Here is a 23,794-nt window from a genome sequence, read left to right on the forward strand (position 1 = left end):
GACACATGCAATTGCACAGTTTCACAAGAAGGCATAATCAAATCTATGACCTCGCGATATCCCAAGTTTTCAAATGCGTGTGACGAACTATATGTGCTATGCTTAGAGGTTTAATTAATTTTGTATCTAGTTTAATAATTTTAGTAGTTGGTTATAATTAAATATTTTTAAAAAATATTTAAAATAAACTAATTTTAGTTTATTTAATTTATTAATTTAATTTAGAATTTAGGTAGATTCTCGATCGGTTTGACAATTTAGTTTTATTTATAATTTAGGCATATTGTTGGTCGGTTTGACAATTTATTAAAATTTAAGATTCAAATTAAATTATTTTAAATAAATTTTAAAATTATTAAATTATAACCGACTATTTCTCTTTTAATTTGAGTGAAAAGTTATGTTGTCCGCGTTGGACAACATAATGTTTTTCTGACGCAGACAATATATCACCTCTGTTAATTTGAATTGCACTATTACTAGTGTCATCATTGCTAGACAAATAGTAAGTAACGTTGTTATCGCTATTGTCAGAAGATGAGAGAGAGGTGCAGAGAAAGAAATGAAGAGAAATACAAATAAAATAGCATTCTAGATATTTTAAACAATTTAACAATTGTCATTTAATGACATGGACATAAATTAATACAAATTTTAGATGACAACAAAATTTCTATAAATTTTTTAATTAGAAGAGAAGCCTCGGTAGATAAATCAAAGTTGAGTTATGGTTAGCATGAAGTGCACAATGAAAAAGGCCTTTGATATGAAATAATACGATACCACTTGGTTAGTGTTAATAAGCAAGTGTTGTGCCATCCTTTGTCTTGCCTCTTGTGTATTTGTTGTTTCGAATTGGACTATAGAGCGACGGAGAGAGAAAGAGCAATGAGCAATGAGCAGAAAAGCTTAAGCTCGAGCTCTAGCTCCAAATAACATCAACTCAACAGATGTATGCAACTTATGTTAGCTCATATTTCTTACGTTAATAGTATGTTCTAACTAGTAGTTATATTGGTTGAATGGTGGGTTTATTTACATGAACAATGGTTTTGATAATATTAAAAAAAAATAAAAAAATTCACGCAAGATAAAGTGTCAAGTCATCAAAGCCACGCTCGAGGACAAATACTTGGTTGATTCACAATTTGACTTTGAATGCTTAGGTATCAAGAAAAATCCAAATCTTGGGTGAATTAAACTCTCGAATTGTCTAGAGATATGTAAACTAAAAGAATCTAGTCCATCTAGACGGGGCATTGAAGTATCTTATAGACTATAATATAAATAATTTTCACAAAGCATAGTCTAAGCAAAGGAAATCTTAAAACACTTATTAGTTAAGCCTTCTCTAGAGACAATTCTCATAGGATAAACCTCAGAGACAATCTCTATAATATAAGGAATAAACAATTTCAAGTTTTTTTAATGTCATGTGTTTTAATCTTAATAAGTCTAATTAAGACAAAATATGCTACACTTATCTAACAATTCAATTCTAAATCACTCTCAAACTCACAAAAATTATGAGGAATTAGCTAATTTTTCGTGATAAGGTTGGGGCTTGAATACCTCTCATCGTGATCTTTGTCACGAAGTTAAACTCAAAAGGTATGAAAAAATCTTAAAGGGTGAACTAAAGACTCAACATTCTGCACTATTCTCACAAGTTCGTAAGCTATCTCTAGAAATTTTGATTGACTTAAGTATCGGAATAACATCTTCTTGGTTGAACTCCAAGGTAATTACTTGTGTAGGAATTTCAAGACCAAATCAATTTAAGAGTGGTATGAATCTCATGTGAAGTCTTATAAATTCAATTGATGACTAGCTTTTTTTGTTAGATATAAACTCTTAAGACCAGTTATAGTGACATAATGATGCTTGATCTTTGAACTTTTTAAATTTTATTTAATGAAAAGTTTATGTTTTTTAAAATTGTAATATAGTTTAAATTAAACACACACACACATATATATATATATCTTTTAGTATAATAAGGAGTTGATACCAATATTATACTAGTACTTGATATTATCCGATACCAATGCTGTACTATACTAGTAGCAAATCAAGTATATTGTTCGATATGATATTTACAATTATGGATTCAAGGTCTACTTTTCAAGTTCGTTTGTTTCCAATGCATTGTGGTCATATTTTATACCTTATTAAGGATTATCCTTAGCAGTTATATCTGTTAACTTTGTTAAATCTTTGAATTTTATGACATTGAAATTTAAGTTCGGTTGACTATGACTCAAACCATGACTTTAAATTTATAAATATTCACGTGACTACTTCTTGCCATTAAGCTACTAGTTTGTGTAGTTTTGAAGGATGTTCGAGTCATACGAATCAATCTTTCTATAGAAGCACTAAGAATGCCATGCCTTGTCTACGATCTAGAATGCTTTTTCTTTCCCTTGGACTATATTCTCCATCCCTAAACATAGTATTGCTATCAAATTTGAGGAGAGAATCTACTCCATTGGACATTGGTTCCAACCTATCATTCGACTTTTAATTTGATGGAATTTGAACCTTTAAATATATTTTTAAATTAAGCTCGGAGTGCAATTTACTCTAATCTTATTTTTTAAAATGAATCTAAATTCTAAATTTATATATTTAATTAACTAAAAAGTTTATGCATGGAATTGGTTAAAGTTTGTAAGTGTTACTATTAGCATTTAAATTAGATTTAAGTGGAATAGATCAATCATAAAATTAATAACAAATGATAATTTTTATTCCTCAATATTTAGAGGTTTACACATTCAATTATATCCTTTTATTGACCTAAGTAGTTAATTGGGTCTACTACTTCACCTACAAATTATTTTTTATAAGCAAAATAATAATAATTAGCAAATGATAATAATTTTTAACATGGGTACCTTTTCACTCTTTAGTTTTTAATAAGAATAATGATATCTTGTCCTATAATTTTTTTTTTAAGTAAATGAAATGATTAGGTAAAAAGTCACATTTGTAATTTCTAATGTATAATTGTCCTTTTAATAATGACATATAACGTTTATAAAAGAATAGTGTCTATTTATGTGACAAAAAATAGTGATAAATTATATTATTAGTCTCTAAGTTTTGTATTTCATAATAAATCAATCATTATACTTGAATTTTTATCGTCATAGTTGTTCTTGTTGTTGTCAATATACAATAATAAATTTATCACTGAGAGAGAATTTTTAATTTTTAAGAGACTTGAAAAATAAAAGAGAAACAAAGTGCATGAAATGTCTTTCGCATGGGATCTTTAATGATTAAGTCAGTTTAGTTGAAGTAGAAAGAGTATATAGTATTTACAGTAAAAATATAATTTTTGTAAAATTATTTACGTACGAAAAATGCAAGGGTCACATTTTATTTATAGAAATTAAAGTTGATAGATGGACGAATATTCACATCTATTGGGATCATTTGTTACGGTTGTTACGACGAAAATTTTGGAGATGAGTTGATATATTTCTGGTATGAAAATGAAGACTTGTTTATCGTGAATTCAGAAAAAATTTACTGTAGCGTCTCCGTTTATTCTTTTTAAGATCTTGTACATTCTGGTAGTTCTTTGGACTTATTTTTGACTTGACTCTTATAATTTATATTTTAGACTCATTTTACTCTAGATATTAATAGTCATTAAAGTTTAATTATAATCATATTCATGATAAATTAGTCTATGTAGTTGGATTTATGTGGTTAGTCTTTAGTCCATCTATTAATTTTTTAATGTGACATAATTTAATATAAATTATATAAAAATATTAATGTGTTAAATTTTAATAAAAACAAAAATTAAAGTACACTTGCATGAAATAAAAAATATAAGAACCAGTGGTGGCCAGTATCCCAGAACTTGCGTCTGCCATGGCTCAGTAACTCAGCATTGCTGCTAACCTGCACCTTATCACCCTGCTTAACGTGCGCCTCTCTCTCTCTCTCTCTCTCTCTCTCTCTCTCGATATGACACAGATATTGAAACTAGGGTTTCAGAATTTCAGTATTTGTACGAGGTATATTATGTTTATAGTTATAACTACCGGAAAATCTTAAGTTACAGTTTGTTTTATCTATTATTAGTTTTGATCGTTTGGTTGCTGTCAAAATTGAATAGAAAAACCGATGCGAAGAACCTTTTCTGCGTCTCCTTTCCCTTGTTGATTGAAAGGTTTTCTGTTCCTCGCAACCTAAGGATTGGAGTTTTCTGGGAAATACTACGTTGCCATAATTTAATGGAAATTAAAGAGTCAAAACTGCCCTAATTGACATGAAATTCTGTAGCTTTGCAGTTGTTCCCAGGGATTTGGGGCTTCGGGCATTGGTTTTTGTCAAAGCTAGAGATTTGGGCTCTAAGCAACTCTGTTGGTATTCGGCTTCACCTGCAGAACTGAGTGAATCAATGGATATCAACCCAGAAATTAGGAAGGCTGTTGTCAGGGTTGGCTTTTATTTTTTACATTGTTTACGTTATTCTTTTGTATTTTGCCATTTTTATGTTCTTCTGCTTAATGTGGATAACTTACTGACTCCAAATATGATAGGGAAGCCGGGCCAGAGCTCGAAAAATTGAAACTGAGAATTTTGAGATTGATATGGATACAGCTGAAAGGATGACAGTTCGAGAACTCAGAGAAAAATTAAGGTAATAGTAGTAGGAGGCTTTGAATATTTTCCTTAGCATGGATATGTGTCAGGAAAATGAAATTTTTTCTTGTAGTATGAGTTTTGAAACTCGAAATTCATTCCCTTGTTGCTTTCTGCTGCCATTTTTCAAAATCTATGGCATTTAGCAAGTTCCTGATGCGTTGTTTGTTAATGTGAGTACCGTATTGGAAAAAGATTCATTTGAGGAAATCTCAATTAAGGGTAACATTTTTACTGGCACAGATATATCTGTTGTGTGATTTTGTTGTTTACTGTGAACTCTGAGTAGGTGATAGAATTAGATGGTAGATTGTAATATGCATCTGCAGTTTATACAATCATCCCTTTTTAAAGCACCCAATTTTTTTGTATGAGTTCTACCACAGATGTACATGTTTAAGTCATCTGATTAGGGACCACATGGTCCAAGATGGAACAAACAACATACCAACCCTCAATCCCACTAGGTGGGGTCTACATGAATTCTAGATTGCCAATCATCCTTATTGATGACCATATCTTTTGTAAGGTCATTATAACTTATGTCATAAGTGTTTTCTACTAAGTTTTTCTTGGTCTTTCTGTCTCTTTTACTCTAAATTTCTTCCTTCCCATCCATTCTTCTGATAGGAGCATCTGTCAGTCTTTTTGTCACATGACCAAACCACGTCATGAGCAAAAGAATGAAGTATAATTTCTTTAGTTGATCTAAGAGTTTAGAAATGATGTCATTTGGTTATGTAGAAGTGAATTTGTTTAATTTGTTGGCTGGTCAGTCAATTCTTGATTCTTTTGACATCTGTCTGGAACAATTTGTTTTGGAACGATCATTGTATTCAGCAAATTAAAGTTATGTGTTGTGCAGCATAAAATAGGAACAATCTTGTATTTCTTGACAGGAGCATTGGGGTTCCCACAAGAGGTGGTAAACGTGATCTTTTGTCTGCATTGGAGGCTTTCTTAAACAACAGAGAAGATGGTATTTTGTTACTATTCTTATTTAACCTATAAATATGTGCCTGTTAGGTTTTTCTTTTCCCTGAGAATTTAATGTTTTGAATAAACTTCTTTTCACTTTTCTTTGTCTTCTTGGCAACCACAATGAAGTATTGAAGTTATTGTTTATTGCTCTGGTTTATTTTCTCTGGTGGTAGAAAAGCAGCAATCTTCTGTAATGAAAACAATTTGTCCTGAAAAAAGTTTGTCAAAAAGGAAGGGTAAGAGATTGTCCAGTGAAGATCAAATTCAGGAAGCAAACACTGTTTTGGAGGGTTCAGGCCTTAAATGCTACAAGAGAAGAGTAAAGCAGGTCAAAGTTGAGGTCAACATTCAAGAAGTCAAGACTACACTGGTTAAAGCAAAGCAGAAGCAGCCCATGAAAACTAATGAAGTGTCAGGTGCTTCATATTTGGATGTCTTTTTGGCCAAAAATTTTAGAAATATTGTAATGTTTATACATTGAATAAGAATGATTAAGCTAAGTCAGTGGTACTTATAGTGTTTAACTTTTCCAGATAAGGAATCCTCCCAGTTGAAGAAAACAGCCTCCCTGGAAATTGCCTCAACGGTTGTTGAACCTTCTGGAGAGGCTAGTCTTTCTGTAAACCAAAATGAACCTTGGACGATTTTTGCCCACAAGAAGCCACAGAAAGGGTGGATTGCATACAATCCGAGAACTATGAGGCCCCCCTCTCTAACTCCTGATACAAAATTTGTGAAATTATTGTCTTGGAATGTCAATGGATTGAGAGCTTTACTGAAACTGGAGGGCTTTTCTGCTCTCCAACTTGCACAGAGAGAAGATTTTGATGTGTTGTGCTTGCAAGAGACCAAACTACAGGCAAGTTTTCATTTAGATTTCTTAAACTAAAAAAAAAAAAAAAAACTACTTGTTTCTAGCTTGTTCCACTTACCTTGTGGCAAATGATAATTGGCCTGGCCCTGAAAGCCCTACACCGACAAGGACAAATGTTAAAATTCTATCATGTATTCTAAAATTGATCTGAAGTCATTAAGTATTTCTGTGACTTGTGCATATGCCATACATCTATGGAGAATTTTAATTTGCCTATTTTTTGTTTTTCATTTAGTCCTGCATTTACCTTTTCTTTAGAATTGAATTTCCTAATAAAAAATTTATTCCTGTAGTACAATTATGCTGTTACTGTTTACTTTGTTCATGTTCTGTATGTTAATTGAGTGTGTCTTATGAACAATGGTACAAGAAAGAAGTACATTAAATTATATCTTCTATTTCCTTCCACATTTATTCATTTTTTCTTTTGCTTTCTGTTTTTTTTTTTTCTTTTTCCCCGGGGAGGAGGGGGGGGGGGGGGGGGGGGGGGGTTGTGTGTTTTTGTGTTGCTTGAATTATTATGCTCCTATACTTGTTTTTATAATAAGGATCATTGGTACCATCACAAAGAGGGAACTTAGCACTTTCATAAGAAGTTAGTAGACGTAGACTTTCTGTTCCTATTCCTGGGTTTTCTTTTCCGGGAAACATGGAGAATCTTGCTTAAGCTTGCTCAGAACTGTGAAACAAACCTCTTTGTTGTTGATCAGTTTTTGAAGTTATTACCCTTCCATTATGTTATTATTAGTTGTATCCAGTCCAAGCACTTTATAGAACTTTTTGGTCAAAAAAGAAGAGGAAGAAATTGAATTTGTTGTTGCCTTATCCTAATTTACTTGGGTTGTTGGTTCAGATTCTATGACAATTCCCTATACCAGGGCTTTGATTGATTTACCTAATGCTATTGGATTTCGATAGAAATTCTCTTCTCCCTTATTAATAAACAAGATTATTGAGAAATGTTAGCTCTTGAAAAAATTACAAGATCAACCATATTAAGAATAATTTATTATCTGATGCCCCTGCTAAGAGCTGTAATGATGTGATATTTATGAAGTTACTTATTGAGAAAAGAAAAAAAAAAAAATTTAGAGAGAAGAAAGGCCCTAAAATAAATCCTAAAGAGGCCTATTGATGATGATTGGTGTGAGCAAAATATGTTGAAGGGAGTTTAAAGAAAGACACAAGCCAAAAGAAAACTTGGAAGAAGGAAGTTTGGGTTAATCGTTCATAGTGCATGTAATTGCTGATCATGTGCATCAAATTGGTCCCAGGAGAAACTAGAGACATTTGGCCCCTGATCCATTGCCTCTTTCTAACTATTGAACATATTGATTATCAGTTTACTTGTTTCATTGTTTAAATGTGCACTCTATTTTTTGTTTTGATTCCACTGCAACTATGTTACCCAGATGTCAAGCCCTCAGATTATGGGTTGGACAATTGAGGGAATTCCAAGAAAGAATGAATGTAGGAAGACAGATAGAATGAGGGTGGGAGAAAGATAGAACGAGAGGGAATGAAAGAGAGAAAGATAGAAGAGAGAGAGAGAGAGAATATGGGAAAGAACTTTTGTATTATTCCATAAGATGTCCAACCTATTCTACAACAGCCTTATTTAAAGGCAATTGCTTCCCACTGTGTTTAACTACTAGCTAGAGTAGTTGTATTATTCTAACTACTTAACCACTAGCTGTTACAGTTAGTTACAATAGTTTCTCTATGACTAATCTACCCCTATGTCGTAACACTGGACTCTGCATTTTCAGGCACCGTATTGGTGTTGACATGACATGACACTAGTACTGGTGTGGGATGTGTCGGACTTTGCATTTTAGGTTTATGTGTTAAAATTTTTGTTTTCTTATGTATTTAATTTACTTTTTAATTAAAAAAAATAAGAATTAGCAATTTATTTTGATTTATTATTTCTGTTAAATCTACTTTTAGCCTTTTAAAATATATGTTTGTATGAGATCACCCAAATTGCCTACTTATCAGTTACCATTATATCTTATATGTACAAGTAACGTACCCTTCACTTTTAGTTACAGAACTAAAAGATCAAAGATTTGTAAGTTTAGGGGTAGGGTAGTAAGTTTTTTATTCTCGATATCATATCCCAACACTCATGTCCTATGTTTGGACACATATCCCCATATCCTAAATCATTAAATTGATAAGTCCGACCTCTAGGTATACTTGAATCCGACATCCATACCCGAGTTCATGTAACATAGCACTGCAATTTATGAGCCTTTTGTGGATGTGTTATGTGATAAGGCATTTCTTTTTATGTAGAATTAATCCAAATTAAAGATTGATGCTACAAACTAGACAGTTATTTGGAGGCTTTCATATTTCCTGAAATTTTTCTTCATACTTGGCTTAAAGATTTCTGTCTTCTGTTTGGTGGTTTGGATTTTACATATTTAGGCTTATTGCTAGACTGGCCTTCTAGGTGAAAGTGGTGTAATTCCATGCATGAGCCATCACAAATTTTTAGAAGGGTGGAAGTGGTGAAACTATTTGAAGGACTTATATTGACTTGATTAAGAGCTGTCTGCTTACTATTTTGCTATTTGCTTGATTAAGAAGAAGAAGAAGAAGATACATCTGACATATTTTGACAGAATGGGGTTCTAGCAGTGACCAGTAGTGGGTGGATGTCTTGACCTCTAAGTATAGGTGTGCTAGGATGACTGGATGTGTGTTTCTGTTGGTAGAGAGGTTAGTGAGGTTTTTCTTTTTTGCTTGCTTTATGGTGTGATAGTTAAAAGTCAGTTTGAGTATTTGTACGAGATTGAATTAATTGCTAGGCTTTGAGTACAGGTTCTCAGATTTTTAGAGGGCATAGTTGGAGTGTTGTATCTGGATGTCAGTTCATGATGGGAGGCTGAGGAACTTGCACAGGTTTTTTTGGGGGCAATGCATAAGATGGAAGAGGTGAGCAAAATAGATAATAACTTTGGGGCAGTGATTTGAAGCCACACTATTTTGAGGTAATGATGTTTAACAAGACTGTCAGCATCTTGAAATATGCATTTCCACAGAGTATGGAGGGTAAAAGCACCTTGTATGGCATCTTTCTCCTTCTGTATATGCATCTGTCATCCTTGGAAAGATTCTTCTGAAAAGATTTTAACAACTGATAATTTGATTGCAAGAAAGAAAAAGAAAATGTTTTCTGGTTGTTGCTATGTGTGTATGAAAGTGGTGGATCTGGTTAGTCTTGTTCTCATCCATTGTAGGATGGCAGTGGAGAAATAGGCATCAGAGTTGACTACCTTTCGTTAGCCCTATCTTTTTGCTAAATTGGTGGATGGCCAGCTTTACAGTTAGAGCAGAGGTGATAAAGAGGAGGAGGCTGACTTAGACAATTGATCCAGCATGTGTTATCTGGAATTTTACAAGTAGGGATGTAAATGGTTATTAAAACAAACAAGTAAATGGGTTAATTGGGGACCCATTTACATTCTATTTATAAGAATAGAGGACCATTGTATTGAGGCTCCTGAACATGTAAGTTGAGTTAAGCTATTGAGGCTCCTACGCATGCAAGAGAAGAGTTGCCTTATCCTTTTGATAGTTCTGTATGGCTTGTAATAAGGAAGCCATATCATTGTTGGAATAATTTTTTTTTTACTTTGCTGCTTGTCTCATTATGAAAATTTTGACTCAAGTGTATAGAATTACATGATTTTGTGTTGAGCACTATAGTTTTCATCTTCCTGAATTCAAGGGAGCATTCCCTTGGTGCATTTCCTGATTTTGTCCTACTTGTCAAGAGGAAAGTAGAAGGAGAATGTGGATTCATAATTGCTGTACAAGAATCCGTGGTTATATTGATGGTGACAATTGGCATCACTATTTAATGAAGTTTGGTTGACAATCGTTATCTATTCTGTGTATGACTTGTTTTCTTATCCTCTTATGAAGCCAAGTAAGTGCATTTTTCAATTAAAATTGCAGGAGAAGGATGTTGAGGCAATTAAACAGTCTCTCCTAAATGGCTACAACAGTAGTTATTGGACTTGCAGCGCTGCGAAACTTGGGTATTCTGGTACAGCAATTATCTCGCGGGTATGCTTTTTACTAATTTATGATGTCGAGCTATATCATGTTATAGTTTTTTTTTTCCCAAAATGATCATGTTATAGCTTTTACCTTTAGGAAAGTAGTTTCCATCTTGTTTTTATTAATTGCTTTAGTTTGTATACTTTAGTTTCTTTTTTTTTTTAAAGCTAGCTCACAACATAGAAGCCAATGCTACAAATAGCAGTTGATCCCTGACACATTAACACCAGTGCCAAATTACAAATGAGTTTATGCAGATTTCTAGGATCTAAACCATTTATCTTCATACCCCTTCAATTAGGCCAGCCACGGGCCTTAAATCAAGTCCTGAAGTAGGTACACATAGAGAAATCGAAAAGGATGCTAAATCAGAATTTTTTTCACCAAAATCTCCTGATATCCTCTAATAAAAGCACATCCACTGAATTAATCCCTATGTATTTGTGAGTATGGCCAAAAGTTTGGATATAATTGGTACCTTTGAATGAAAAACAAATTCTTTCAAAAGAATAAATGCAAATGAAAGCCAGTAAGTCAATCCATTAGACTTGAAAATAAAGTCCAATGTAACATTTTTCATTCTTTTTTTTTTTTTTTTTGTGTTTTTAGTTTTTTTTTTCTAAACTTTCACAACAGATTTCTTTTATTTATTTTTGTTCACGAATACTTGACCTCGAGTTTGGTAAATGTGGAGCTTGAGTTTCCTAATCTTCAATTTCATTTTTGGAGTACTTGTTGCTTTAATATCGATATTGCTGGCAATGACAGTAGTAATAGGATGCCACTTTGCTAGCCTTTCTGGATTTTCAGGTGTGATGTATACTTTATTAGCTTGAGATATCGTTATTTTCTTGGGTAAATTACACCTGTGCACCCCAGAGGTTTGGAGAAAAGGAAGAAACTACCCTTGTTTTTGGAAATGACAAGGACCTACCTTGCCATTAAAAGAATATGGTGAAATGACCATTTTGCCTGTTGTACTAAAACAATATTTCTCCTTTTATCCCCCTCTCTCTTTCTGTCGCCTTTCTCTCTCCTCTTTGTTGCCACCATTCTTTCTCCTCTATTGCTGGATTTCATCATTGTCGAATTGGTTATCCTCTCTCTCTCTCTCTCTCTAAACACATTCCAACTTGGGATGTTTAGCTTCAGGGGATAATTCTTGTTGGAAAATCAGATCTCACAATCTATGGGATTAATTATAATCAATCTTATCCCACAATCTATGGGATTGATTATAATCAATCATAATTGTTGGGATTGATTAATTGATATAGATTAGTAATTGATATAATTAGAATTCCTTCTTTTTTCCTTAGTTATAGGAATTTGATTGATTTGTTTCTCCTATATATATATTGTAACCATTCATGGAGAAGATTAGAGGAACATATACCTAGTTTTCTCACAATTGTTCATGGTATCAGAGCCGTGAAGTATCATTTGGCCTGCAGTATCCACTGACCCAAACACCAAACCCTTGCCCTAGCAACGACGGTGGTGTCAATTGATCCAATGACCACCATGGCCTCACCGACCAGCTCTCCATCGGCATAACCCTCCATGTTTTTGACCCTTAACTTCCACACCGAACAAAACACTAACCCAAACACTATCTCGACGCCTCTTTCCCTCAATCCCAGCGCTGCCGTTGTGCAAATGTCCCACCTTGACCAACACCCCATCACCTTGACTGTTCATCATCTCAATGGCACCAATTTTTGGGAATGGTACCAGTCTGTGAAGCTCGTGATGACTAGTAAAGGGAAAATGGACTATCTTACTGGTGTTCCGCCAGCCCCAAGCCCTTAATCTCCCAAATATAGTACATGGGTAGCAAAAAATTCTCTAGTCATGGCCTAGCTCATCCAATCCATGGAACCCAAAATTGGAAGGCTCTATCTAGGTTGCATGCAAACAAAAATGGGAGACGTTTTCGATAGGAAATGGAAACATGGAAATGGCATTTTTTCTAAAAAAGTAAGAAACGGAAATGTGGAGTAAACTATAAATTTAAAAAATATAGGGTTTTTTTTTATAAATATAATTTTTAATATAAAAAATTAAAAAAAATATTCAAATATAAACAATAAACATAAATTCTATAATGTATTCAAACAAATATAAACATAAAGTCCATATTGCATTCAAACAACCATCAACAATATTTAGAAAGTTTGCATACAATAGAAACATATATAATATATATATATATAATGATAAATATACATACTGTTAACTTCACACACACATATATATATATATATCTCTTCGCATACGCTGTTAACTTAGGATATATATACATACTGTTAACTTATATATATATATATATATATCGAGAGAGAGGGGGGTTTACTTAGAGAAGGGAAAGGACAATTGGCACTGGCAGCGAGAAGGAACGACCGGCGACAAGAAAAAATCGAAGGACTGAGAAGGACGTCGGAGCAGATGACGGAGGGCTGAGAAGGACTAGCGGTGAGGGCGATTGAAGGACTGGAAGCAGATTATGGTGCGACGAGGGTGATTGAAGGATATGTGTTTTTGGCAACCTAGTTGGGCAGCACTTGCTGGATATGTGTTTCTGGCCAAGTTTTTTAAATTCCGAAACGGCTAGAAATTTTTCAAAAATTACACAAATGGCTCGAAAAATGTTTCGAGCCATTTTTCCCGTTTTTGAAACGGGAAATGGTTTAGAAACGCTGAAACGGCGTCTCCGAGCCATTTCCGTGCTTCACAGGGCGCTATTTGTTCCACAACACTGCCTAAGAAATGTGGACTGCATTCCACCAAATGCACTCTAACTTGGAGAATGTCTCTCAATTGTTTGAAGTTCAGACTGCCTTAACACTCCACAAAACATGGAAGTATGTCGATCACGGAATATTTTAATACCATTTCTGAGTTGTGGCACGAGCTTGCTTTGTATCACACCGTTACTTGGCATTTTACCAAGGATGATCAACTGTTTCTAGCTATGCAGGAGAAAGACCGTGTCTTTAATTTTTTACAGGGACTAAATACTGATTTAGATGAGGTATGAGGCCGTATTTTGGGCACTAAACCTCTGCCGACTGTCAATGAGGCCTTTGCAATTGTTCGCTGCGAAGAAAGTTGCAAACGTGTTATGATGCCTCATTCCAAAGACCCCGACATGGATTCTACTGCCTAAGGCTCTACATTAGCACCTTATCGTCTTGAAAAATCCAAAAGACCTTCTGGGCAACAGTCTCTCAAGCCTCAGAAAGATTGTTTATGGTATGAGCATTGCAATAAACCATACCACACCAAGGAGACTTGCTAGGACCTTCATGGGAAGCTTGCCGACTGGAAACCCAAAAGTCAAAGATGCACAAAAACAACTTATGTTACTGATGCCCCACCTGCCTCTCCCTCCTCTGGTGTCTTATCGTTCATAGCTGAACAAATGGCGATGCTGAAAAAACTCCTCCATCCTACTAAAGAACTTGATTTTAGTTCCACTGCACTTATGGCTCACAAAGGTAAAATAAACTTTTTTGCTTCCCTTTTATCCTAAAAAGGTCCCCAAGATGTTTAGATTGTGGATTTCGGAGCGACTGACCATATGTGTGGCTCTTCTACTGGACTCCCTAATTTTCACCCTTATACAGAGGACATTGGTATTACTGTGGCAGATGGGTTCTTGTGTAAGGCTGCGGGCCAGGGTGATCTCATGGTGTTTGGGTTGCCACTTAAGCCTGTTCTTTATGTGCCCAAATTATAGTGCAATTTAATCTTTGTTTATAAATTGGCAACTGATTTACATTGCTCTAAAACTTTTTTTTCTTCCCACTGTCAATTTCAGGATTTACCATTGGAGAGGACGATTGACAATGCTATAGAGCACAATAGCCTGTACTATCTGTCCAATGGTGGTTTATTTAGTCATTCTATTCCTGGAGGTCTTCACACTATCTCTGAATTTGATGTCCTTCTTTGGCACCAACGATTAGGGCATCATAGTTTTTCATAGTTAAAGTTTTTGTACCCCCAACTATTCCTTAATAAAGATCCTAGTTCCTTTCATTGTGATCATTGTGTACTAGCAAAACATTTGCGTTCTCCCCATCCCTCTTGTCCTTGTACACCATCACGCCCATTCCACCTTGTGCATAGTGATGTCTGGGGTCCCTGTTGAGTTTCCACCATCATTGGCAAACGGTGGTTTGTCACATTTATTGATGATCATACTCGGGTTTGTTGGGTTTACTTGATGAAAGATAAGTCTGAGGTTTCCATGGTCTTCGAACAGTTTCACCAGCTTATCAAAAATGTTTTCTAGTCTTCTGTACAGATCCTCTGCATTGACAATGGTGAATAATACTTTCTCATGCCTTTAATCACTACCTTCAAGACCAGGGTATCTTCCACAAAAGTTCTTGCTCTTATACTCCTCAGCAAAATGGGGTAGCTGAGTGTAAAAATCGTCACTTGCTGGAAGTTGTCTGGTCCCTCATGATTGCTAGTCATGTCCTTCATTCTCTTTGGGGAGAGGCTCTTTTGACTTTAGCCTACCTTGTCAGCTGGTTGCCATCCAAAGTTCTCAAGTTTAACACTTCGCTTAGTTCTTTACTCTGACTTTCCTTCATCTCACATTCATAACTCTCTTCCACTTCGGGTTTTTGGGTGTCTTGCCTTTGTTTACAATAATCAACCCAATCCCAATAAGCTTGATCCCAAAGCCTACAAATGGATTTTCCTGGGCTACTCTGCTTCTCAGAAAGGTTACAGGTGTTATCATCCTCACTTCAAAAGATTTCTGATATCTTGTGATGTTTCCTTTGTGGAACACCAATTCTTCTATCCCCAAGCTACTCTCTAGGGGGAGACTTCATCAGGAGATCATTGTTGGGATCCAATAGCCATAGGAGAACTTGTTAGACTGAATCCTAAGCAACAAGCTTTTCCCTTGCATCTTGTAACCTTACCTACCCTTGATTTTCCCAACTCTTCCTCTCCAAACACTCAAATTGAATCAATCCCAAATCCAGGAAGTGTGTCCCACAATCCTAGACCACCATTGAAACATGTTTACTCTTGTAGGCTACACACTCTCGAATAGAACCATGAGTCTGAACTAGTGGTAGATCTTCCTGTAGAACAGAAACCAAGTGTGGTTGAAGAAGATGTAAAAGAAGATGACTTGGATCTCTGAATATGCTGTTAGAAAAGGGGTAAGAGCTTGTACAAAGCACCCAATTTCTAACTATCTCACATATTCTCAGTTATCAGGAAGTTACAGGGCCTTTATTTCCAAAGTAGATGAGATTCAAGTGCCTCGCACTATTCTTGAAGCATTACAAGATCCACAGTGAAAAATGACAGTAATGGAAGAAATGAAAGCTCTAAAAGAAAATGGAACATGAGAGATGGTGGAGTTGCTCGAAGGAAAAAAGACTGTTGGAAGCAAGATACAAGGCTCGATTGGTGGCTCAAAGGTACACCCAAACCTATGGAGTAGACTATGAAGTGACCTTTGCTCCGGTGGCAAAACTAAATACAATTCGAGTATTGCTATCACTAGCTGCAAACTTGGATTGGGAACTACATCAGATAGACATTAAGAATGCTTTTTTGAATGGCACTCTGGATGAGGAAGTTTACATGAGAGCTCTTCCAAGATTTGAGATGCATACTGGATCAGGAAATGCATGTAAACTAAAAAAATCCCTTTATAGTCTAAAACAGTCTCCTAGAGCATGATTTACTAGATTTAGCTCTGTTATGAAGAAACTTGGGTATAAACAAGGACAGACAGATCACACTTCATTTGTTAAAGGAAGTGATATTGGGAAGCAAGCAGTTCTAATTGTCTATGTAGATGATATGGTTATCATAGGTGATGACACTCAAAGATTATGAATTTAAAGAAAGAACTTTAGTCAGAATTCAAAGTGAAAGATCTCGGAACTCTAAAATATTTCCTGGGATTGGAGTTTGCTAGGAGTAAATGAGGAATTTTCATCTCACAAAGCAAATATGTTCTGGATCTGTTGAAGGAAACTGGAAAACTGAGATGTAGACCTGCATCGACACCTCTAGAGAGGAATTGGAAACAAAAGATTACAAATGATGATCTTAGGGAGACCTATCAACACCTAGCTGGGAAATTGATCAATCTATCCTTAACTAGGCCATACATCACTTTCAACGTGAGCTTGATCAGCCAATTCATGCATGCTCCCACGAAGAGGCATATGGATGCAATAATTCAGATCCTGAGATACTTAAAAAGAAGTCTAGGAAAATGATTATTGTTCATAAAGACGAGTACTAGGAATGTAGTGGGCTACTCAGATGCAGATTGGGCAGGAGCAGTAGATGATAGTAAATCTACAACTGGGTATTGCACTAAAGTTTGGGAAAATCTAGTCACTTGAAGAAGTAAAAAACAAACCGTTGTTGTATGAAGCAGTGTAGAAGTCAAGTTTCGTGCATTGGCTTAAGGAACTTGTGAGCTCATTTGGATCCAAAGACTTATGGCAGATTTAAACATGCATATCACCAGTCCCATGAAACTTTACAGTGATAGTAAATCAGCTATAAGTGTAATACACAACCCAGTTTAGTATGACAGGATGAAGCACGTTAGAATCGACAAACATTTCATCAAGTTTGAAATAGATAATGGAACTATATTCTTGTCCTATGTTCCCATAAGTTCTCAGGAAGCTAATGTTCTTACCAAAGTTTTATCCAAACAAAGCTTTGAGTCTTGTGTGGGCAAATTGGGAATGATTGACATCTATTCACTAGCTTGAGGGGGAGTGTTGGAAAATTAGATCCTACAATCTATGGGATTGATTATCAATCCCAATTATCTCATAATCTATGGGATTGATTATAATCAATCTTATCCCACAATTTATGGGATTGATTATAATCAATTTTAATTGTTGGGATTGATTGATTGATGTAAATTAGTAATTAATGTAATTAGGATTCTTTCTTTTTTCGTTAGTTATAGGAATTTGATGGATTTGTTTCTCCTATATATATTGTAACCATTCCTAGTGAAGATTAGAGAAACATATACCAAGTTTTCTCACAATTGTTCAATTTTGATGTAATTATCAAAGACCGAAATGCTATAATAGCAGGCAGACAGGAACTTGAAATATTGTGGCAGGAGAGTTGATAATTAGAGCAAGACAGAGCTTGCTGGGGAGGGAGCAAGACACAGCTTGTAGCAGGAGAGCTTCCTATTTTGTTTTTGCTTATTTCTTCCTATTTTTTGTCAGATTTTTGTTGTCTACTTGAAGTTGTTCAGAGATATAAGTAGAAAAAAGATGTTGACTATGGATTTTGTGATTCAAGTGTTTTACATTTTTAATTGAAATATGATAATATGAGGATCTAATTGACCTAGTAGCTTGCGAACAGGGCCTAAAAAATACCTCTTCATGACAGAGGAATTGCACAGCATCATCACCCAAATGCAAATTCTAATTTTCAGTTCCAACGGCGTTTTTCCTCCATTTCCTTCTCCTTAAGTCACTGAATTGAGTGGATTGGGCGACCCATCTTCAAGAACACCAAACATCTATTGTTCCTCCTTTTCCACTCAACGCTGCATATTCATACATATATGTATAAATTAATTATGTATGTATGTATGTATGTCTCACCATTTCAACAGTCAACAAAATTCCATGAACATTTTTGAAGATCTCCTTGCTCTTCACTCTCTTATAGCAGTAGTGATATCTCCTTGTTCCCAATCTGGTCTCCATTTGGCCATGGATGAACTGGGGTTCTGATGGTTGAAGCCAAACTGGGTATCAGGTGGGATTGGTCGGCACTAGTATTTTTATTTTTATTTTCTGTAATTACATAGGAGAGAAATAGAGAGATAAGGAAGAGAGAGAATGAGGTCATTTTTGACATTTTAAAAAAATTAACTGTGGTTAGTTAACGGCAAGGGGCAAAGTGTTAAAGTTTTCAAACCTCAAGGGAGGCCACTGCCATATCCAAAAACACTGGACTTATTTTTATCTTTTCACCAAATCTCAAGGGTACTGGGTGTAATTTACCCAATTTGTTTTGCCAAACACGAGAAGATAAGTGAGGTCATGTCTAGTACCTTGATGTTGAATAAATACTACAATTGAACAGCAATGGGTACCACTGAACAACAGCACTGCTCTGCTTTACGGAACAACTGTGTTAAAACCAATCCTCATGAGACTACCTTTCAGAAACTCTTGCTATGCCTATGCCATGAGGTTGGGTTACTGGTATTCCAAACTGATATGTTTAAAATCTCTAACCAGGATATAATGAACTTTTTTAGAGGCCTAAAAACTAAAGTTAACACTACCGGCTACCACCTCAAAACAATGGAATTCACCAAAAGATATCCATTCCAGGATAGCTCCTTTAATGACCTTCTCATCTTTGACAAGCAGAATCTGTCATAAGTTCATTTTATCCTTGATATGATCAATTCTGGTTGAACTTCGCTATTTTCCTCTCATGACTACTCTAGTTTGAGGGGTGAGGTTCTTTGCAACTGGCTCTCTTCCTCTGGTCAAGTTGTTCTCTCCTTCTCCAGTCTTTTTGGTTTTCAGTAATCCATACATCTTGATATTACTATCTACATTTTTGAAGTTCCACTGGGAAGTGGCACCGTGAATATTTGATTATCATACTGCCTAAAAGATTTATAAGGAAAACATGTGAAGGCCATCCAAACAAACTCCATATTGACTCAATTTGGTCAAAACAAATTAATTCCAGGCTTTGCAAAGGGAGTGTGGATTATCTTCTCAATCTTTAAATTGTTACGTATCTATTGTAGTCCCCCCCGGCCCCCCAAAAAACACACACACACACACACACACAAAGAAAAGTATGAATCAGAGCTGCAATCTTCTTCTTCAGGAATATTGCAAATCTGTGGTTAAGAAAAAATAAAAGGTCATGTTGGAAGCTTTTTACAACCAATTTAATTAGAAAACAAAATGACATATGATGAAGAGTGATTGGTCATCCATTGCTTGATGTTGGTTGGTAGCAATTATTAGAGGCTGCTTCTGCATAGATACACAAACAAGACGAAGACATAATATGGCTCAAACATGCCAACTTGATATCTCAAAAGAATAGGATACAATATGGTAGGGAGAAGTCAAACATATGCATAATGCCACTTTTTTCTTCTTCCTTAACCTCTTGGAAATCATTAGTACCACTTTAAGTGTTTGAATATGCTTATAAAAATCTCTTGTAGTTCCATTGTCTCAGGTACTTGTTTTACCTGTTATCTTGTAACTTTGACAGATAAGGCCACTTTCTGTTAGATATGGACTGGGCATATCCGATCATGATACTGAAGGACGACTTGTGACTGTGGAATTTGATACTTATTATTTAATAAGTGCATATGTACCTAATTCTGGAGATGGTCTAAAACGACTGGTAATTCATCCAACTCATCTTTCAATTTGTCCTTGTTTCCCATACTCATGCTAAGCAAGTGGTAATGCTATGTGTTCTTAATAGAGAAATCTGTAGTTAAAAAAATTTGAATATCAAGTTTTGAGCTTTTTGAGAAGATAATTTATTAGAGTAACGGATATCTATCTTTTGATAATAGTCTTACAGGGTCACACAGTGGGATCCATCTCTCAGCGATTACATTAAAGTAAGTTAGCTTTTCTCTGTAGTTACTCTATTAAATTCAGTTCCTGCACATAAAAGCATGTAAGTAGTCTGCATGATTTTTCTTTCTACAATTTCTATAAATTCATGTTATCTGGAGAATTTTCTTGTTGAACTTATCCTTGTGCTATATATGCGCAATTATTGGGTTTTCCGACAATTTTTCCTTTTATTAATACTTGTTGAAGAGGGCAAACCTTGGTTGCAATGATATGGTGCTGCTCTGTGACTGGAAGGTCATGGGTTCAAATTGTGGAAGTAATCTCTTTGCAAGAAAGGGTAAGAATGTATAAAAACAGACCCTCCCCTGAGATGCACAGAGTGGGGACCTCATACATTTGGGACACAATATTTTTTTTATCTAAATACTTGTTGGGAAAAACAATTGTTGAACAAAGTAATGGCATATTTTGTGAGAAAATCATAATCTAGATGGTAGAAGTGATTTGTCCTTACACATTTGTCTCTGACTTTGGTTTTCATTGGTGGCTGTGCATGGATCTCTTCTGACCATTTCTTGCACAGGAAAAGTTACTGCACAATTTTGTATGGCCACTATCGCATGCTTATTTCTGTTACCCATGCTTTTACAGGAGCTAGAAAAGTCCAAGCCTGTCATTTTAACTGGTGATCTGAACTGTGCTCACGAGGAGATAGATATTTTTAACCCTGCTGTAAGTAATCTGGATTTTACTCGTGAACGTGTACCATTAATGTTGTATGGCTAGAATCATATGGAGACTGAAGAAGCATCTATGCATTAGGTTACTAATGAACAATCTGCAATTTTAGACAAAGTCCTCACAGATGTCTTATGGAAAGTTTTAGAGAAGAAATGAGTTTGGATTACTTGTATTAGGGACATGTATCACAGAGCAAAAACATATGTTGGAAAATATGGTGGAGATATTGAGGCCTTTCTAATTACAATTGCATTACATCAATGATTTGCACCGAGTTCTTATCTCTTTCCCTAGTGATTGATGAAATTACTAAACACATCCAAGCATTGAGGTGTCTTGATGGATGGGAATAAGGTGGAATACTAAGCTCAAGATATAGAGGAACATCTTATAATTAAAGGCTTTAAGTTGGATATATCGGAAACATAACATATGAAATGCAAGTTTATTGAAAAAATATGTGTGGAATATGTTGTGGTGAGACTTGAAGATCAAGACATTCCAATTTCCAGGAAAAGATTAATTCAAATATCTCGGGTCATTCATCCAAATGGATGGGTAGATTATTTTATATGTTACCTATAAAATCAATGTAGGATGGTTAAAATGGAAAAGTGTATCATATGTTTGTGTGATGGTAAAATTTCATTAAAGCTAAAAGAAAAATTTTATTAGATGATGGCTATAAAACTAGCTTTGTTGTATAGAATGGAGTGTTAGGTGGAAAAGCACCAACATGTGCAAAAAATAAGTATAATAGAGATGAGGATGTTACGATGGATGCACGGCTATACAAGAAAGGATAGAATTAGAAACGAGTTTATACATCATAAGGGTTGAGTGGCTTTTATTGAAGATGCATGACACATAATTAAGATGGCTTGGTCAAGTTAGGAGAAGATCGATAGATGGTCTTGCAAGGAGAGTAAATGGAACAAAAGAGCAAAATAGGTAGAGGAAGACTAAGAAAAATTTGGTGGAGAACTTTTAGGCATAATATGTGTTTTGAAGAAGAGGAAAAAAAGTATATTATTTTTTTCGTGTTTTAAGTATATATACTACTCTACAAGGTACAACTTAGGAAAGCTAATAACTATGTACAAGGCTAAGCATGTACAACACTATAAAGCTAACACTCCCCCTCATGCATATGTGCTTGGGTTGGTACAAATGTATGTCATGAACCTAGGGTTTAGCCTAGGGTTGGAATGACAATCGAAAGGAGCTGATGAATAGAATCAAGAACAAAATATTTGAGAGGAAGAAATGGACAGAAATGGGAAAGAATGTAGAGAGAAATGAGGGAGGGAAGTAGAGAGAAAATGAGAGGGAGATTGTAGAGAAATTGTAGAGAGAGAATCAAATTTCATTCATTTAATTCAAGCATATCCTTCTCCTCCTACAATTGGCCTTTTTATAGGCATAGCTAGATATTTAACTAATTGCTAACAATATCCTAACAGTACCCATGTGCTTCTAACAACTTGTAAAATATCCCTAACTAACTATTATACCCTATTACAATAATGCCCCTTTATTACTTCTAAGGTCATGACAATGTAGTCAAGTTGTGGACCCCATAATGCCTTTGTAAGATCAGCCAGCTAATCATTAGAGCCAACAAATAAGGTACTCATTTCTCTAGAAATCAATTTCTATCTCACAAAGTGACAGTTTTGTCCGTGTTTAGTTAGCTTATGAAAGATTGGATTAGAGGTAATATAAAGGGTTGCCTGATTATCACAAATAAGCTGCATAGGCTTTGAATATCCAAATCTCTACTCTTAAATAGTTATTTGAGCCAAACCAACTCATAAGTGGCTATAGCCATGGATACTCTACTTTTGCACTAGATCTAGCTACAACATTTTGCTTCTTACTTTTCCAAGACACTAGATTACCTCCATCTAGGACACAATAGCCCGAGGTAGAGCCCCTATTTGTAGGACAACCAACCCAATTTGCATTTGTAGATCCAACAACTTGTTGGGTCCTTCATTCTCAAACAACAAGCCTCTACCAGGAGCACTCTTAATATACCTCAAGATACATACTAAATCATGCCAGTGGCTCTCACAAGAGGTGTCCAAGAATTGACTCATCACACTAACACAAGAGATGTCGGGTTGTGTAATGGTGAGGTAATTAAGATTCCCAACCAGTCTCTTATATTACCAAGGATCCTCCAATGGCTCCCCTCGTCTTGGTACAAGCTTAACATTAGGATCTAAAGAGTATCTATAGGCCGAGAATCAAGCATACCAGTCTCCTCCAAAATATCCTAGGCATACTTCCATTGAGAGATGTACACATCATGTACAGATTGAGCTACCTCAATGCCAATAGAATACTTTAACCTACCTCAATCCTTGGTTTGAAAATGAGAGTGTGATGGCGCCCAAGATCGAGCTTTGGCTTATTTAGAGGCATTTGATCGGATCAAGGAGTGATTGCATCTTTTATGGCTTGAATTTATCATTGTTCCTTTTTTTAGTTCTGATTATTTTAAGTATTGTGTGGATTCCTCTTATTTGCATGGTAATATTTGTGTACTATTTAAACCCAAGCTTGTTTTTAGGTAGGGGGGATTTTGATAAATAAATTTGCTGAAACTTTTGAGAAGTTCATCATTCTCTTTTCAATACAATTTCGGTATTTCTACGGAAATCAACGAATTTGTATTTCTTGGATTCATTCTTGCACTCCTTTCTGGCATCAGAGTGCAAGTGAGTCTTAAATTGAACAATGCCAAACTTATCATCACCTTTAATAACTATATCATCTACACACCGTCAAGAATATTAGTCCATTAGTAGAATGGCGATAAAAC

The 23,794-nt window shown here is 35.2% G+C and overlaps 1 protein-coding gene across 7 annotated transcripts in view; it reads left to right on the forward strand.

Moving 5' to 3' along the window:
• The first annotated feature begins 3,865 nt into the window (after nt 1-3,865).
• The window catches only part of LOC127788557 (DNA-(apurinic or apyrimidinic site) endonuclease, chloroplastic), a 31,602-nt gene continuing 11,673 nt past the window's right edge, over nt 3,866-23,794 (forward strand). For 3 of the 7 annotated variants that reach the window (XR_008020421.1, XM_052316988.1, XM_052316993.1), the window contains exons 1-11: nt 3,973-4,037; nt 4,139-4,192; nt 4,306-4,462; nt 4,566-4,666; nt 5,568-5,647; nt 5,823-6,065; nt 6,183-6,508; nt 10,496-10,606; nt 19,901-20,038; nt 20,217-20,264; nt 20,875-20,955. Coding sequence is in view for 6 of the 7 variants with exons in the window: in XM_052316988.1 (XP_052172948.1) it covers nt 3,988-4,037; nt 4,139-4,192; nt 4,306-4,462; nt 4,566-4,666; nt 5,568-5,647; nt 5,823-6,065; nt 6,183-6,508; nt 10,496-10,606; nt 19,901-20,038; nt 20,217-20,264; nt 20,875-20,955 (1,389 nt within the window). In the remaining variant the exon portion in view is untranslated. Of the gene's footprint in view, nt 4,038-4,138; nt 4,193-4,305; nt 4,463-4,565; nt 4,667-5,567; nt 5,648-5,822; nt 6,066-6,182; nt 6,509-10,495; nt 10,607-19,900; nt 20,039-20,216; nt 20,265-20,874; nt 20,956-23,794 lie in introns of those variants that run through there. The other 4 variants (XM_052316990.1, XM_052316989.1, XM_052316992.1 and 1 more) reach the window with 4 other exon arrangements.

This window comes from Diospyros lotus, chromosome 13 (assembly GCF_014633365.1).
Source record: "Diospyros lotus cultivar Yz01 chromosome 13, ASM1463336v1, whole genome shotgun sequence".
NCBI classification, from domain to species: Eukaryota; Viridiplantae; Streptophyta; class Magnoliopsida; order Ericales; family Ebenaceae; genus Diospyros; species Diospyros lotus.